Below are 19,353 nucleotides of genomic sequence, written 5' to 3'. Positions count from 1 at the left end.
AGTTTGCACAAAATTTGATAGAAATCTACAGATTTGATAAAAACACCGTATACCAAATTTCACCCGTCTAGATCGAAATGTTTTAAGTTATCTTTGTCACAGGCAGACAGACGGACATTTTCCAGAAATGTGTTTTTCGAACTCAAGGAGATTTAAAACGCAGAGATCCGTCAAAATCTCTTTTTTGATAGATTACTCTGTTTTCTCAATACTATGGTGTCGTCCTCGTCATCTGACCGCGGTTCAAAATTACGAGGTCGGTCCCAAAATAGTCCTAGTGTTGCTTCAAACGGGACGTTAATATAACTAAACTAAACTAAACAATTTCTCAATACTACATATACAAGAAAGTAAAAAGGTGTGATTAGTTTGGAAATGAATAATTTTAAAGAATATCATTTTTTTAAATACTATATTTTGGGGTTCGTGATATCAGGAGAAATGAAACATTAGAGGCTCTGAAAAATGTAAAAATCAATCATGTTTGTCATATCTCTGATCAAATAAGAACGAGAAAAGAAAAGGGGGGAGGGGAGAGAAGAAGAAATATCAGTTGTCAACATTGAAAAATAAACGAAACCGTCCTTGGCACTCAAATGACATCAAAAATGACAAACGATTTTGTTTTCGACATTTTTCTCTGATAAATTCGTTACATCCTGTGAAACGCTAGTGATGAAAATCACCTTGCATTGGACGTTCCTGAGAAAGGCGAGGTTGCTCTGCTTCCCTGCCCACTTAGACGCAGGGACGGAAGGTGATCGCCTGCCCCCCACATGACTATTCCATGAGTTAATGCACGTGTCCTTCGAATACCTCCTACACAGCGCACCTTCCTACACAAGTTCACGGGACCAAATGCGTGTGGTCAGGACGATTCGGACCACTTTGGGCTATGAATCGTTTGCTTTTTCCATACACCTACGGAATTAGTTGAAGTTGATAGAGCATACCAATTCCTCATCAGTGGCGTAGCGTCGGAAAGGGGTGAAAAGCAGAGGCGTTGTGACCAGGGGGGTATAGATGCCCGGGGTGTCATGAAGAAAAATGTATTTACGCCACTCTTTAAAGTCAAATATAGTAAAATGGCGAAAAAAAATAAAAGTTCATTCCGAGTACATTTACGTTTCTTTAAGTCACTACCGGCAACTGGGGGTGAAAATACTATATTTTGCCCTGGCCGCAATTTATGTTTTACTTCTACTTAAATAAAGCACCAATCTTGTGAAACATCAGAAATAAACATTTTAATTTTCTTGGCATATTTAGTGGAGTTTCTGTGAGCAAAATTATTTTCGAACTACCGGACAGACGAACTTCCTCTGGACAGATTTTACTCAAAATTTGATAGAAATCTACGAATTTGATTTAAAGACCATGGGAATTTGAATATTGATTTGCTCAGTAGCAAATCAATATTCAAATTTTCTTCACGCTTAAAGCTAGCTTAAAAACAAAAGCCCTTAATCATTATTTTTATTATAATTTTAAGTAAAGGGCTGTCTAACACTCGCCTGCGCACGTCGTGCTTCAGAACGTGACTTTGGGTTAAAACCTTCCAAATTCCTCGTCCGCTCCACGGCAGGTGGCCTTTTCGAAGATCGTGACAGAGTAGCGGTCGTTTTCTGGATACGCATAAAATTGTACTCCCCGACACATTCTTCGACGCGAAAGCGCAGCTGAAACAATAAAGAAACCGTCTTCTGATCAGGCTGCGAATGTCGTTCACTAGTTAAAGGTTAGTACCGTCTTTGCATGATTTCATGAGCGGAATTATAAAGGGCTGTGAGGCAGTTGCGTTCATCATTAACAAGTAGCATTTGAGCTCACATCGTAAACAATTAATTAGTCTTTGGCGGGAGAACTTGGCGAAGAGCTATAAAAAACTTATAGTGAGATATCGACTTATCAAACCAACGGGAGTGGTCGCCTCGAAACTTTCTTGCGTATTCTTATCTCTTTTTTTCCCTACAATTTATGTTATGGACTTTGAATAAGGCGAATATTGTAGACGTTGGCAAACATTAGTTACAAAATATAAATTTTTGAAATTGATCTAGTATTTTTACTGAATCTAACCTGCGAATATGTGTTTTGGGCGCCTTTTTTCCGATCGGTTGAAACCAAAATTTAACACGCACCTACAGTTGTAATTGGTTTAGTTATATTAACGGCTCGATTCTTTCAAAGCAATGCTGGGACTATTTTGCGACGGTCCTCGTAATTTGAATCAGTCAGATGACAAGGACGACACCTGAACTGGCACCTGAGCGTATTCGAAGTAATTTTAATACTGAATTATAATCATTATGAATGATTTATTTTTTGCTTACAACTATCAAAATTCGATAAATCGATGCACGTATGGCACTCGGACAAAACAGTTAAGTGGTTAAAATCTGTGAACAAATATTTGAGTTTGAATGTTTGGAGAGGGGAGAAAACTTCGAAAAGAGTCCCTAGTAGACTTTATCCGGCCTTGTCGGCCCTAGTCTGAATGGAAACCACCTGCCATTCATCTGTTTGTTTCCAGTTCCTCGCATTAAATTTGCGCGACGTTTACTTTTACTCTGCTTCGCTTCCGTACTTTCTTTCCATTTTACTTTCCACAGATAAAATTGCTCTATTACATTTTATCTCAGAAAATACGTTATTTTTTCTCATCCCCTGTGCCTCGAGGGGCCTGACGATCATAACCGACAGTTAACTCGTTCGGGTCGAGCGGGTGCGTTTTTCACCCCCGCAGACAATGGCTGCCAGCCGCAATTTCACGCGTAATCGAACGTACTGACTGCTCGTCCTCCCTCCTCCCCAAAGCATGACACAAAAGCGATCATCGAAATCCTCTTACAACGTGATCAAAAGATCTCGAGAAACTATTATATCGAAATAGGCGCCTCTCTTATTGTTCTCCATTGTAATGATTATGGTTGCAAGTTTATTTTCTAGGAAGTTTATTCCATCCTGAGTTTTCGTTTTGGATTTTGGAGAGGAAAATCAGTGAAATCAGAACAATTGATGAATCTGGATCGTCGTGCCTCGAGCAATAAGGTGTTTGGAAATTGAACTTCATCCACAGTCACTGTTATTTTTTGTTATATGATCCGTTACAAATTATTTATTTTTTTAAAAAATACCTGTCAAGTTATCAGCAGTAACCGTTTCAATTTAAGTACAAAAGAAACTTCTAACTGAGTATCTATGCATATAATGAATCACAAATGATGTATATACAGAGAGAAAGTATTGTAATTTTCAAAAAAATTCAAACTCAGGATTTTGATTAATCTCCCAATATCAAACCTCTCTGAATATGTATTATCCAACTTTTAGTGAAACTGAACAATAGAAATTGTACTTCATCCATTTCCACTGTTATTTTTTTGTTATATAATCCGTTAAAAGTTATTTATATTTAAAAAAATACTTGATAAATTATCAGAACAATGACCGTTTCAATTAAAGTACAAAAAAAATTTTCTATCTGAGTATCTATGTATGCGATAAATCATTCAAAAAATTCAAGATTTTGACTAATATCTCAACAAACCCCTCTGAATATGTGTTGTAATGTCTTGATCTAGACTGATCAAATAACGAAGCAGAATTTACAGACAATTCTTTATTTTACAGCCATATATATACAAAAGAACAACTTGTTCTAATCTTGGTTAAATAAATAGTTATTTACACCTGTAGTAGGAGATACAACAGTCAAAGTCGAAGGCTTTCTTGAAACTTAGTTGGTTCTCAGACTCGTGGGCGTAGTCCAACAGTCTACCTGCAATTCGTTTCTTCTCCTCTCCCTAAAAAAAATCTCCGCACTTTATTTCGGCGACAATCTCCGCCTCTTAATTTACATTGGTCATTTGAGCTCTCTTTCGGCCAATCGGGGTTCAGAAATATACTCCCTCAGCGGCGCCAGTCGGTCGTGGGAAGGTCCTTTTAGTGATGCACCTTTCATAACTGACTATTCTGGAACACGGAGTTATCATAGTCCTTTCACAATGAGAAACATTTAGCATCCAGATGTTTGGAGACCCCTTTCTCTTTGAAGGTACTATCAATATCTCTTGGAAGAGGAATTCCCACATGTGGTCTTTCACTGTAGTCACTAATGAACAGATGCGAAACCACCCAGGTGGATAGATCCACCATCTGGCTATCTTAAGGAGTTAAGTAATTAATAGCGACGACACAGCTGGCTGTAAATGTCTTATCAGTACTGGGAAACGGGGAATGTTACAATGTTAACTCAATCATATATTATTATCAAATTTTTAGTGAAGCTTAAAAATTTGATTTTAATGAGATTCATTGAATCGTTGAAGTTACTTTGTGTTTTAGTTACTGACATTGGCAGCCAACTGATCCGCTAAGAGTGTTAACTGTGTTTAATTTAAATCATACCTATGTATTGCTCGTTTCAGTATCCTGAGACTACCATTTTTCGGCGATTCTATTTCACTAATGGGTGAGACCCGGAAGGATGAGCGCAATTCAGGAATTTTCGTCATTCTTTGACCTTGATTTCAGCCCCAATAGATACTTTTTCGTTCAATTTTTTTTTCACGTGTATGTGGGTATCGTATCATTTCTGTCCATATTATTTTATTTTAATTCAAAATTTATTTATTTAATTTCAACGAGTAATCCGAGTTTACTTTATTGTTAAATGTAAATATCTCCTTTTATCTTTCCTCTCACCCTTATTTTGATGAATTAAACCCATCCTAACGCATGCGCAAAAGCACGGAAGTTTTTATAATCCATTGGTAAACAATATTATTTGATGTTCATGGTTCTCTAAATAAAACATAAATTTTGACAGACGTTAAGGTCCAATTATTTTAATTACCTTAACCTCTTCTGTTTATTGTGTCCATGCATTTTTACGAATGGAACCATATTAAAGTCACATTACAAACTTATCTATGTAATCCTCTTCAAATTGCATTTTTACATTCGTAATAATGTAATTACACTTACTGATCCCTGATGTAAAGAATTTCTGTTAGCAGAATCTCCTCCCCCCCCTTAACTTTCAGGTAACAATAGTTACAGCATTCAATAACAGTAACTGTTCAGTTATAACAGTATTTTTGTAAGCAGAATCTTCCTTAACTTTCAGTAACGAAAAGAAATCAGGCTATTAAACATTTGATTGCAAAATAAAAACGTATCGATTTTTTTTTTTTTTTTTTTTTTTTTTTTTTTTTTTTTGCGATAACCCAATCTTTTTTTCTTTTTTTTTTCCTTCTTTTTTGCAAATTATGCAAAAAATTAATTGAAAGAATTTAGAAAAACTCTGAAACAATTAAATTGCCATCATCAAACAGACAATTTGTACGCTTTATATTGGAGTTAAATTCAGTTTTTGTTTTGTATACATATTTATGGGATTTATCTCAGGAAAACAATGAAATCTCGGTTAATTTTTATGGGATTTATCTCAGGAAAACAATGAAATCTCGTTTAATTTTTATGGGAGTTATCTCAGTAAAACAATGAAATCTCGTTTAATTTTTATGGAATTTATCTCAGGAAAAGAATGAAATCTCGTTTAATTTTTATGGGATTTATCGCAGGTAAACAATGAAATCTTGTTTAATTTTTATGGGAGTTATCTCAGGAAAACAATGAAATCTCGTTTAATTTTTATGGGAGTTATCTCAGGAAAACAATGAAATCTCGTTAAATTTTTATGGGAATTATCTCAGGAAAACAACGAAATCTCGTTAAATTTTTATAGGAGTTATCTCAGGAAAACAATGAAATATCGTTTAATTTTTATGGGAGGAAAACAATGAAATCTCGGTTAATTTTTATGGGAGTTATCTCAGGAAAACAATGAAATCTCGTTTGATTTTTATGGAAGGAAAACAATGAAATCTCGGTTAATTTTTATGGGAGTTATCTCAGGAAAACAATGAAATCTCGTTTGATTTTTATGGGAGTTATCTCAGGGAAACAATGAAATCTCGTTTGATTTTTGATTCAATAAGATTTTAAGAAAATTGTTTTGATGCGAACATTTTTATCTTCTAAAGTATATCTGTTAAATATTTGATAGTTCTAGGTTACGATTTGCTTGTTTCGTAAGACGCCAACACACACAGATACACACACACATTATCCCTTATTATTAGAAGAGATTCCGGTGTTGACATGCAACGGAAGTGCTTTGCAAGACGTTTATTCAGTTTCTCTTTATAAACCAATTCAATTACTTCACATAAAATCGCATTAAGTTATACATCGTCTTGATTTTCTTTAGAAACTGAGAGAATCGTTTCTTTTCGCAGGAGGTCCATCTGGATGCCGTCATGTCCGTTATCTGCCAGACGTTCGTTCAGAACACGTGGCGCTCTGACCTCTGCTCTAACTGCTTCAAGTGCCAGGCCGAGCACTCCGGGGGCAGGGGCGACAGAATAACGTCCACCCACAGATATATGCCCCAGGCGACTGCTCTCTACCAGGTAAGCAGACTTTCCCCCTTTTTTTGACAATGAATTAAATAGGAATCAGACTCTTGACTATTGAATTGTATCTTTATCGATGGCATTTAATATTTTAGGTGCTAGGATTGGACTGAGCTTTTTCCTTTTCTTTCAGTCTTAAGAAATAAGTTGAATTTAAAACCATGATTATCAAGTTATGTTTTAATGGGCAACATATAATATTTAGGAAAGAATTGGTTTCAATTTTCTCTCTTTCTTTAAGTCTAAAAAAAAGGTAGTGTATAGGCTTCGGGCATAAAATTGGATTTTTATGGGCAATACGCAATATTTTAAGTTAGGATTGGACTAAGCTTTTCCCTTTTCTTTTAGTCTTAGGAAATAAGTTGTAACCAGAATCTTGACTATCAAGTTATATTTAATGGGAAATATATAATATTTAGGCTAGAACTGAATTGAATTTTCTCCCTTTCATTAAATTTAAGAAAGATGTAGTGCCCAGGTTCCAGACTATAAAATTGGATCTTTACGGGCAACATGTAATATTTTAGCTAGGATTGGACTGGGCTTTTTATTTTTCTTTTCTAATCATATTTTAATGAACAACATGTATTATTTTAGGCTAGAATTGGATTGAGTTTTCTCCCTTACTTTTAGTCTGAAAAGTGAATATTTATGGGCAGCATGTAATTTTTGTAGGGTATGATTGGACTGAGCTTTTTCTTTTTCTCCTAATCTTAAGAAATAAGTTGTATTCGGAATTATGACTATCAAGTTATGTTTTAAGGAGGAACATAAAATATTTAGGCTAGAAATGGATCTTCATTTCTCATTCTCATTCTCCATTTCTTTAAATCTGAGAAAAATGTAATTCAGGCTTCCGACTACAAAATTGGATTTTTATGAGCAACATATAATATTTTAGGTGCTAGGATTGGACTGAGTGTTTTGCATTAATTTCAGTCTAAGAAATAAGTGGAATCCAGATTCCTGACTTTCAAAATATAACATTATTATTTTAGGCTGGAATTGGATTAAATTTTCTCCCTTTTCTTTAGTCTGAGAAAAAAGTAGTATCCAGGCTTCTGACTATAAAATTGGATCTTCATGGCCAATACGTAATATTTTAGGATAGGATTGGACTCAGCTTTTTCCTTTCCTTTTAGTCTAAGAATTAAATTACAACTAGACTCATGATTATCAAATTTTGTCTTGATGAACAACTCGTAATAATTTTAGGCTAGGTTGGGAATGAATTTTCTGCCTTTATTTTAGTCTGGAAAAAAAAGTATATTCCTGATTATCTGATTATGTTTTAATGGATATATGCAATATTTTAAGGCTTGAACTGAATCAAGCTTTTCCTGACTATAAAATTGGATATGATGGGCAACATGTAATATTTTAGCTAGGATTGGACTGAGCTTTTTACTTTTCTTTTCTAATTATATTCTAATGAACAACATGTATTGTTTTAGGCTAGAATTGCATTGATTTTTCTCTCTTTCTTTCAGTCTGAAAATTGAATATTTATGGGCAGCATGTAATTTTTTAGGCTATGATTGGACTGAGCTTTTTCTTTTTCTTTTAATCTTAAGAAATAAGTTGTATTCAGAATTATGACTATCAAATTATGTTTTAAGGAGCAAAATAATTTGATAGTCATAGTAACCTAACACCAGACTATAAAATTAAACTTTAATAGACAAAATGTAATATTATAGACTCAAACTGAAATGGTTTTTCTTCCTTTCTTTTAATCAAAGAAATAAGTAGAGCCAATTTCTGAGCTTCGAAAGCAGTTTTGATGGACAATATATAGTATGTTAATTATAATCTAGAATTAAGTAAAGAAAAGTTTTTACAATGGTTGTTTTTCCTGGTTGTTGTTGTTTTTTAAATCAAAAGGATATAATAATAGCGAATAAAAATCTATTCTAGATCTAGATAATTCGATGAGAGCTAAAAATCAATCTTTTATCAAGTTTGGTTATTTATTAAATGCGGGCGTTAATTTCTTAAAATTTCGTTCATAATGAGGGAAAAAATGTGTTTAAAAAATTGCTTTTCCATCGTTTTAGCTTTAACACAATATTTTTTAATTGATTGTCGAAAACGGGCATATGAAAATACAAATTAAGCTAGAGAAAGTGAAACTGTTCTGTGTTACAGTCACAGTTAAGCTGATGTTTAGTACAAATCATTAAAATACAGTTAACAACGTAACATTTTGGGATAACAGCCTTTGTCGCTATATCCCTCACTGTTTATATTCAAGTTTAACATAAAATTAGTTAAATTATACGGTGAAACAAGCAGTTAATGAGTTAAAAAGAGTTTTACAATTTTGTTGTTGTCATTCCGTTACGCCTTCATTACAATTCCATCAACAAATTTTACTAGATCTTTACTTCAAAACATGAAACTTTTTTAGCTCGAACTTAAGAAGCGATTTTTCAATGGAATGAATTCACGCGATGTTGCAATCAAATAGTAAACGTAATTGCGCGTGTCATCTGACATCTAATTGCATTACCTTTCTTCCTGTAGTAAACGACGGAGTGTATTTCAAAACAAATTGACGTATCGTGCTTGACGTGTTCGACTAACTACAGTAAACTTCCTGAATAGTGCAATTTTGTTGGTTGGTTGGTCAGCACGGCATTAATACTAGTGCGCCAAGTTCTGACGCCAATATTAGCTATTACATTCGGCTACTATTATGTTGACGCCAATATTTGGTGGCAACACAGCATTTAACGATAACTTGTACCAATATTTTAGCTCGGTGATAAGTAGTTCTGCGTTTGTTTAAAAAAAAACTCTAAGGCTACAATATTTGACCACAGTTTATACTGCCCTTTTAATTTAATGTTTTTTTGTTAAAATTTATACCATATACCTAATCTTTTTCTCAAATGAATAAATATATTATAAAAACAAGTATTTAAAGCACACTTTTATTAGAGTAATAAAAAGCAAAAATTCTTTATTGCATTAATTATTTTCTGCTTTTTATTTTATAATTTATAATTCATTATTAAAACCCTCATGAGATCGTTAAATCTATTTTTTTTTCTCATATTCACCTCTAGGTGGCGACTCATATCATATTTTAATCAAATTAATCGATTAATTGATAATTAAATTTTGAAAATATTAAAATTATGTACTGTCATCGAGAACACAAAAGGATGCAATCCTTTTAAAACTGTAGAGCATTTGTGGAAATACAATTTACAAAATTCCGTCATTACAAACATGCAACAATTTATATTATATGATTTATTATAGATTATATTAAAGCAAAATGATCATATCGTTTGCGATTTCTTTTTCCACAGAGCCGTGGGATATCGTCTACTCTGAAATGGCGTCTGAGCGATCCCATCTACGAGAGGGTGGCCCGCAGAGATTTCGGATCCCAGACTCCACCGAAGCAGCAAGTTCGAATAGAATCGGACCCTCCTCCGAATCGGGGGATTCTCATCAAGACAGCCGACAAGAAGCAACGAAAGTAAGAAACTGCTTTTTTCATTTTTGTTTCCACGAGTGCGCATATAAAATATTGTACCTCTTAAAAGAAAGTCACCGCAGATAGTAAAGTAACTATAACCGTCAACGAATATTTAAGATAAGGTTCATTTTTCAGTCCTAAAAAGTATAAGAGTAACTAACTAAATCTATGTAATTAAAATAACTTGAGTCGAGCCCTCAAAGACGTGGGTTCTTGGCATTTGATCTGATCTTCCATTCTATAGTTAACGCCACTGAACATAAGCATTCTGTCGAAAATTGGCATTTTATCTTTCTCGAGTCACTATTTTTTTTATTAAAATTAAATTTTTACTCAATTTGAATCTTTTTTCTTAACTTTTTACACAAAAATCTTTAAAAATTGTATAAATTATTTATATTTCTTTGTTCTCTTATAAAACAAAAAAACATGAAGAATTTTTTAAACTAATAGAAAGTTATCATATATATTTCAAATTTATAGTAGTAAATGTTAACACTATTAGCAATTCGAAAAATTTCTGAACGAAAAGTAATTTTCTTTAAATTTTACAAAGAGTTTTTGTTTAATTTTTTTTAATAATTTTTAATCTAATGGTAATTTACGAAAATATAAAATACCAGTGGATTAAAAACATAAAGCATCCATTTGCATTTTATAAGTCATTCTCGGAATTAACTGATGAAGAATGCCAAGTGCACATTATTTTCATCTAGTGAGTCATTGAATTTTGAGATGAATTGATGATAAATTATTCTGAATAAAAAGAATTTCGGTCTGTGATATATCAAATTTCCTCTAGTAACTAATTAGATCATCATTTCTTTTCATTTCAGCCGACCTAGTGTTGACTTCGCTTCAGAAGAGGCCATGGTTATTGGCTATGGTGGTAACGACTACGACTCTGATCAGTCGCCCTGGGAAATGGGTTCAGATGATGAATCGGTCGATCTTGATTTACTAGACGATACGGATGAAGACAGGAAGATAACCCGCATCACACGTAACAATACTGAATTCAATGCCTCAAAAAAACTACTGGAAAGTAACAACACAGCTCATAATACAAAGAACAACAACAATAGTTCTTCAACGCTTCAGTCCAACAACAACAGGAACAACAGCTCATCTAAAACGTCCAGCAATAACAAAAACAATGAAAATCTGTCCAACAGCAAGAACAACAGCAGTCCGTGCAAGCCAACAGATAAAACACTCAGTAATCTCACCTATAATGACATACAACAAGATAAAAAATTGAATCAGTACTATTTCTCTTCGATGGAACCTCTCAAATCGTATCTTCATGGCTCCAATGTTACAAAAACTCACCATGATCATCTATCAGATAACAATAATTCTGGAAATGATGGTTGCAGGAAATTGCTCAACGATAGCTTCAGTCCCTTGAATACCAGAACCTATTCGTTTGTATCAGAAGTCAGCAAGCATAGCAATATTCTGAGTTCAGAACACAGTTCAGATTCGGATTATTCCACATGCAGGCTCACGGCTGGAGATTCCACAGACTCTGAATCGTTCCATGATACTGAAGAGTCCCGAATTCTGCCCTGCTCTTCTTTCCTCCATGGCAACTATCCTCGACCTGACCTGAGTAGTCTCGAGAGTGACAAGAAGTACGATGGTGGTTCTTCCACATCAGGTGATGTTTCCAATCTCTCAGATGACTCCGATGCCGTGGACTTGCAAGAAAGAACCCCCTACAGAATGAGAAATGTTCGGATAGTCACTAAAATGTCTTCAGGAGATGTCAAAGTATCTGGTAAAAACTCTTCAACAAACTCTCCTACAGATACTAAGGGATCCGGAAGGAATTCCTTGTGCGAAACGAATGGCTCTGGTAAAAGTTCACCCATTGAAATAAGCAAATCTGGTAGAAATTCTTTTGGCGATGCTCAGGTAACTGTTAAAAGCTCACCCACAGGTATAAATGCATCAGATAGAAACTCTTTTGGAGATGCCCTGGTAATTGTTAAAAATTCTTATCCAGATATAAACGTATCTGTTGGAAATTCTTCTGGGAATATCATGGCAAGTGGCGAAGTTTCTCCTACAGATAAACAGAAGACAGATAAATATAGCCCAAAAGAAATGAAGAAACTTAACAAAACATGTTCTGAGGACATCAAGGAATCAGAAAAAGACACTTCTGTTGATGCCAAAATACAAAGTACAATTTCTTCTGGAGGAGACATAGCACCAATTAGTAGCCCCCACACTACAGTTGAAAAGAAAGTTGCAAATATTCAGCGTAATGATCAGGTTATTAGAGAAAATAAAGAAACAGAAAAGGTTACCATGTCTCAAAACATTAATACTCCAGTGAACCAATCGAACACAATAGAGAAAAGATCAATAAATTCCAATGACAGCAACAAACTTTCAGAGCTTGAACATACCTCTAAACTTCTGAATGCTTCGACTGACTCTGTGAATACATCAAGATCTAAAAATTTTGCCATTGAATCAATTCCAACTCCTAATCCTCCCGTAGATGTTAACTTAGGGAACATCATTGCAGTTAATGCATCATCTTCCAAGCAACAAGTGCTATCGGGACCTCATCGAATGACTGAAAACAAACCCCCGCCTCCTGTGAGGTCATCAGAAACTAGTGGTAGTCAACAGCAGCTTCAAATTTCTGTGATGCCTTCTAAAATTAATACAGATCAAATGCTGTGTCAATCTGATATCAAAGCTACTCCAACAACTAATGATGAGCAGCAACAACAACATAGTCCAAAATCTTCCATAAAATCGGACACACTAGAAAACTATTCTCAGGATATTCAAAACATTAATAGGGATGGCTCTGATGATGAGGCCATCAACAATAGACAGTCCAAATTGGCTGCCTTGGCTCTCGAACTAGAGCTAGCCAGGAGAGATTCGGCTATGAGATCCGCCAACATTTCTCGTTCGGAAGTGAAGACTAAGCCCATTAATACCTCAGAGGAGAACTATCCAATCATTAAGAAATCGGCAACTTCAGCTTTGTCGAGGCTTGTACCGAACACCGTACCAGATGTTCTAGTTCAGGAGGATACGCCTACCAAGACCAAGAAAAACAGATTTTCCCTCAAAAAGCTTCTAAAAAGGAACAAGGAAAGCGGGTCCTTTGCCCCTACCGGCAAAGAGGTAAATCCAAAAGCTTGGAAAAAGCAATCATTCGATAGGAATCGCCTCAGCCTGGAGATTGTCCATCCGATGGATCTCGCTAACGATCCGATGACCAGTGGAGACAGCACACCAACAGAAGAAGGCCACTACATGGTGTCCAGCCATCCAGGACGGGGAAACTACAACAGGGCTAGAAGTTTGTCGGCATTGCCTCAGTTAACTGGAGATATGCAAGATGAGGATACTAATTGCTCACTTTTGGACTGTCGTAAAGTGGATACTCTGCCCACAAGAAAAGCAGGGACAGTTGCAGAGCGAAAGAAAAATAGGGTAAGTAAAAAGTAATGTTTGTTAAATTCGAAAGGGGTTAGGATTTTTCGAATTCGAAGAAAAAAAATTTAGATATTTTTTTAATAAATGAATCTTTTTTTTTTCCCTTGATAGTATTCTCTACAATTTCCGAAACAAAATATTTTGATACTATAGGACAATCCTTAAATAAAACTTTTTTAGTAAATTCTATAAATCCGCAATTTTAGCTTGGCATTCCAATGAATTTAATATGCATGAGAGCCGTAAAATAACTTTGTATGTTTGGAGGCATCTGCAGTTAAAACTAACCAAAAAAAAAAAAAGAAGAAGAAGAACTAATTTTGCATTTGCAGGCTATGGAAAATATAAGGAAATAAATTTCCCTGAAAAAAAATGTCTCTGATGTCATATTTTGAAAACTGGGAGAATCAAATTGAAAATATAGCAAGTGAGTCGGTGTTCCCTACTATTGATTAATAAAATACTATTGTTGTGAGTTCAGTACTATTTGTTATTCATTCCTACAAATTCAAATTTTGTTACACGAACATTAATAAAATTCTGCATAATCCATTTCCCGTTATTTCCTTCATTGTAATGATTGCTCTCCTTTTCGATTCTGACAATGTTAGCGCTTCTTCAATCGAACATTTTTGTTACTAAATTATTTATTTTGTTAAGAAATTGTTTTTTGTTTCTCTCAAAATATAATCTATATATGAAATTCGATTTCTTTCAGGTATCTGCAGATGCCTTCAAATATATATTTTGTTTTCATTATTTTTTTAATAAATCTGAGAATGAATCTAATGCAATTAATTTATTTTTAATATAGAGAAACTTGCTTATTTGTATAGTGCACTCTTTAGCTGACTATTGATATTTCGTAATAATTTGTTAAGTAAATCTTTAATTATTCTTTTTTCAATAAGTTCCTGATTTTTGAAACACTCTGCACTTGTGCTTTGAATTTTATAAAATTCAGTGAATAACTGTAATACTATTTTGGTGACATATTAATTGCTTCTTTTTTTCTCTCTCTTTGGTTTTTCAGCCTTCACTGGTCAGGACGCCGTCCTGTTCCGCTCTTCCAAATCGTCCGACAGTAACGAAAGACCCACCTCCCAAACCTCCCCCTCCACCTAAAGCGAAGGTCATGCACCCTCCACCGCCACCACCACCTCCACACGCACCAAGAATATCGAAGCCTTTCTCATCTCCCGCCAGACCTCCCCCTCCCAAGGTGAGAACCGTCTGTGAGACGATGGTATTTACTTGATTCATTTTGAAATATTTATTATGGTAATAATGTGAAGATGATATTTCCATATAAGATATGAACATGGGGCATTATATAATATATAAATATGGAAAAAGGGTCGATATTTGATCGACTTTTCGCTCCCCCCCCCCGGCTAATCGCAAAGTACAGAAAATTCTGCCAAAATTTAGAACTTGAGAAAATCGCCTCTAAATATGTAAAATAGAAATAAAAAAAAATGTATTATACAAAATAAAAATCAGTATAACTTCCCAAAGAATTATCTTAGAAACAAAACTGAAACGGCTTTATGAAGAAAACTGAAAAGAAGTTAAGAAAATATTTGATACTTTTTTCACAAAATTTGACTTTTCAACATACACACCTACTTTAAAATTTCTAGCGTTTAAAAATTCTAAGAGATCAGTTCAGGATTTGTCTCTGAATGCATGAGCAGAATATCGAATAAAGTAAATGTCCAGAATTTACAAGAAGTATTCAGAAAGTAAGTACCGTTTTGAAAATAAACTAGTAATTTTTTTCGGTCCAATTTTATTTATACATGAAAGACCCTACTTTAAACTATTTTTCTACAAAGTTCCCGCCAATGTTCAAACATTTTCGCAGCGGGTTACCAGCTTTTCTATGCCTTCTTCTTATAAACTTCTCGCCAACCCATCGGCAACACACCTTGTGATAACCTAAGTGGTCTGTAACAATTTGGTACAAAACAGTTAGAGAAATTTGCGGAAATTCGTCTGAAAGCATTGTCATTGTGAAACGTCTATTCACATGGTTTTTTCGTCAACTTTCCTTATCAGATCATCATTGACAACAGAAGGACGACCACTCCGAGCCTCATCGTTGACATTTGTTCGACCTTCATCAATCTAACTCACTTTCTCGCCATTCCGTCAGTCATCGTGTCTTCACAATAAACTTCTTTAACTTGACGATAGATTTCAGCTGGTTTCACATTCCTTGCGTTCAAAAATCGAATTACAGCACGAATTTCAGAGTCGGCCGAATCAGTAAATGTCTTTAACATTTTATATGTGTACAGAAAACTGAAAACATAGTATAGGGCAACCAAAATAGCGCCAGTTGAGAGCCAGTTAACATGGGGACTATTGCGCATGCGCGGAACGCCTACCGCAGCGTTGCGGCGGTGGTGCAATGCAACTGTACTTATTTTCCGGATATGCCTAGTAAATAACAAGAATTTGTGGCGATTTATTATGAGTGAGGATAGAATCTGGGACCTTGTGGTTCGCAGTCCAGTAACATGACCACGATACAAAAGCAACTGCTCGGGTAGCGTAGTTGTTAACTGGCTTATATGCTATTCACTACAAATTATTATTATTATTATTTCTTTCAGATTCCCGAATCCCGATCCCGTTCTGGCGATTCTCCAAAGTCAGAAGCCCGCGATCACTCCTCAGCAGACAAGGAATATGCGAATCTGGGTGAGAAATTCGTTTTCAGACGTTTTATTTTCGTTCGTTTCATATAGATTTAATTCCTCAGTTCTTCACCTATTTTTGGCATTAGATTCAAATTTTTAAATTTGTATATTAAATTTGTGAATTTTAGAAAAATTGAACATTTAAAATAAAAATCTGAAGAGAAGCAGCAGAAATATTGTCTTCTCGTAATTTCTGGCGAACTCTCTAATAAAGTATTATCCTTCATCCACCCCCGTAGAAAATTGTGGACTTCGGGTAAAGCAAAAAATGATCTGCATGGCATTGGTGTGCGATAGTTACGAAATATTAGCCTTTGCATTTTTACTACATCTGTTCCAGTCTTGGCGATTAATCCCTGGCATGCGGTTAACAGTACCAGAAAATCGAATTTGTGTTTTAGACACGATTTTTTCCACTCGATTGAAACCAAAATTTGACATAGAGTTACAATCATAATCACGACATCATATTACAAATTTGACATTGCATTTTTGAGTTATTACGTTTACATGTTTCTGAAAGTACAGACCGACAGACGGTCAATCTGTTGCTGGATTCGACTCAAACTTTGATAGGTCTCTTCCTTATAGATGTTAAATTTGTGTACAGAATTGTCTTCGTTTTGTAGTTATTGTGTTAACTTATATCCGAACAGATGAACAGATAGACACATTTTTTAAATGTGTTTTCGAACTCAGATTAGTTTAGTTTAGTTTAGTTACATTAACGTCCCGTTTGAAGCAACACTAGGGCTATTTTGGGACGGACCTCGTAATTTTGAACCGCGGTCAGATGACGAGGACGACACCTGAGCTGGCACCCCCCTCTCCACACCACACCACACGAGCGGGAGGACGTTTGGTCAGGACGGATTTAACGTGCAACAGACCCCCTTACACGACGGTTCTTCGGTGGAATCTGGTCTCGAACCTGAAACCCTCCGGTTCCGAAGATTCGAACTCAGAAAGATCTGAAATGTAGAGATTCGTCAAAATATTGAATTCGAATTTTTTGTCAATCACAATAACTATCTCTACACTTCATATGCAAGAAGGTAAAAATGAATATCGCATTTAATTTCTGATTTATAAAATTCTCGAAATAATAACAATAGCAACAAATTTTGAAATAACGACTCATAAAAACCGAATTTGACCTAGTTGACCTTTCAGAACTGGAGTCTTCCAGGTCCGATTATGCCAAACGATATTTTGCATATAGGGGGTCTGGTACTCAAGTAGTATGATATTAAAGATCAAGTTTCCACACACATCTCTTAGTCGTTTGGAACAATTGAAGGAATTATCGGATGAAAGCTTCGTTGACTGTTGTCTGTTCAAAACTAAGAAGTCTGTACCGAAATAGCCTTCCTGTTACTTTAAAACATGTCATTAATATATAAACTAAATTAAACTAAAATGAATTTTTAGCACCCACGTCGGAGACGATTTTATAGTCAAGGCCAATGCTCCCACTCTTAAACAGAGCCCAGGCGTTAAATTCAGTAATAGGTGTGTTTTTTTTAAGAAGTGCTAAATGATTTATTTAATAAATGTTTATGCAAAGTTGTTAGCAAACTGGCCATTATTCTTGCGAATTTCTAACGCCCACAATTTATTAACATCCTCAGAAGATAGTTGCTTAACATTTTTAGTAAACTCTGCATTCCCTCGATCACTGGTAACAAAATATGCAAAAAAAATTCGTGATTTGTCACGCGCTGTGTTTATATTAGATCATGTAACTGTGGTTTGCGGTTTTTAATTTTATTTCTCACTTAGGGCAAGCATACTAGGTAAAAGTACTATAATCGTCAAAAAATTGGAACAAGATTTTGACACATCTCCACGTTTCAGATTTCAAATATATTTTTTAAATCATGTCTGTACATACGATAATTAAAAAACACTCTGAACTAGACGTATGGAATTTAATGTGAAGATTTTTATCAAATTTTGGATGAATTCCAACCATAGTATGATTGTTTGTCTGTCTGCCTGTCTGAGTGAGAAGTCCCATTTTTAAAAAAGACACTAAGGCTGAACCTCGTAATTTTAAATCGTTATCAGACGACGAGGAAAAGACCTGAACTGGCATTATCTTCTCCAAATATCCACATCACATCAGTGGGAGGATATATTTGACCCCGAGGGATTTAATGTGCACCAAATTCACTTACATGGCGGTTAATTGGTGGTATCCAGTATCAAACGTGAAAGTCTTCGCCCTGAAGCCGAATCTTTACTACCAAGCCACCGCTGCCCGAAGATTATATGCAATTTTGTGCATACGAATTTACAAGATTTCGATTTTGCTTTCAGTATTTCGAAAAGAAGGCATCCAAAATACATACTCGGTTATTTTAATTGTATTATGAAGCAAAAAATGATTATTACAGGACTATTTTATCTGTAATGTCCATGGTCATGCCGCGAGGGGGGGGGGGAGATATCACTTTTATTAGGATTATGCGAGAGAGCTTCACGCAGCCTGCTTCCCCTGATTCTGTATTTTCGATTGAGTCAATTTATTCACGCAGATGCAGCGCGCCAATTTAGTTTTTGAATCATATGAGAATAGTAAGATAAGAAAGCGTATCACTAACAAAGTTGTTATTCTATTGCAGCATACTTTGAAATTTTCAAAATTATGAAAGATAAGAGCTTAATTTTACGAAAAGGAAGGTTTGATTGAATATTTACTCTGATACTGGAATCTAAGGATTATGCTAGTGAACGGAGGATTTAACGGTCGCACTGACTCGACTGTCCAAAATCTCCGGAAATAAATATTTATTGAACGACAAATATTATTAAATTTGATTTGGCATGACGGAATTTGGCATTGTTGGAAATATAAAATAAATTTTAATAAGCTGACATTTCATTCTCGCTTCTCGCTATGGGTACAATAATGATGGCGCCGCTTTTCTGTGCCTATCGCTGATGACGGAGCGTACTTCTTGACAACAGTGATGGAAGATTTATCTGCACGCACGGACTAGGCGAACTTAAATCCAAGAAACAAAATATATATTTAAAAATTATTTTCATTAAATGTAATTTGTTGTGACTTTAACTTAAAATAAACTTAAATAAGGATGAAAACTTAAAATAAATTTAAATAAGGATTTAAGAATAAAAACGTCATGATTGCTTAGAGAGGATTTTACATACTTTGTGATTCCTACCAGAA

At 34.8% G+C, this 19,353-nt stretch overlaps 1 protein-coding gene across 1 annotated transcript in view; it reads left to right on the top strand.

Moving 5' to 3' along the window:
- The window catches only part of LOC129957047 (1-phosphatidylinositol 3-phosphate 5-kinase-like), a 126,826-nt gene that overhangs the window by 89,520 nt on the left and 17,953 nt on the right, over positions 1–19,353 (top strand). Inside the window, exons 3-7 of the mRNA XM_056069171.1 lie at positions 6,306–6,479; positions 9,803–9,975; positions 10,812–13,446; positions 14,483–14,671; positions 16,071–16,158. Coding sequence (XP_055925146.1) covers positions 6,327–6,479; positions 9,803–9,975; positions 10,812–13,446; positions 14,483–14,671; positions 16,071–16,158 — 3,238 coding nt within the window. The 5' untranslated portion in view covers positions 6,306–6,326. The remainder of the gene's footprint in view (positions 1–6,305; positions 6,480–9,802; positions 9,976–10,811; positions 13,447–14,482; positions 14,672–16,070; positions 16,159–19,353) is intronic.

Source organism: Argiope bruennichi, chromosome 11 (genome assembly GCF_947563725.1).
Source record: "Argiope bruennichi chromosome 11, qqArgBrue1.1, whole genome shotgun sequence".
NCBI lineage: Eukaryota > Metazoa > Arthropoda > Arachnida > Araneae > Araneidae > Argiope > Argiope bruennichi.
The sequence above is the reverse complement of the archived record's forward strand: the minus strand, read 5'-3'. Positions and strand labels throughout refer to the sequence as shown.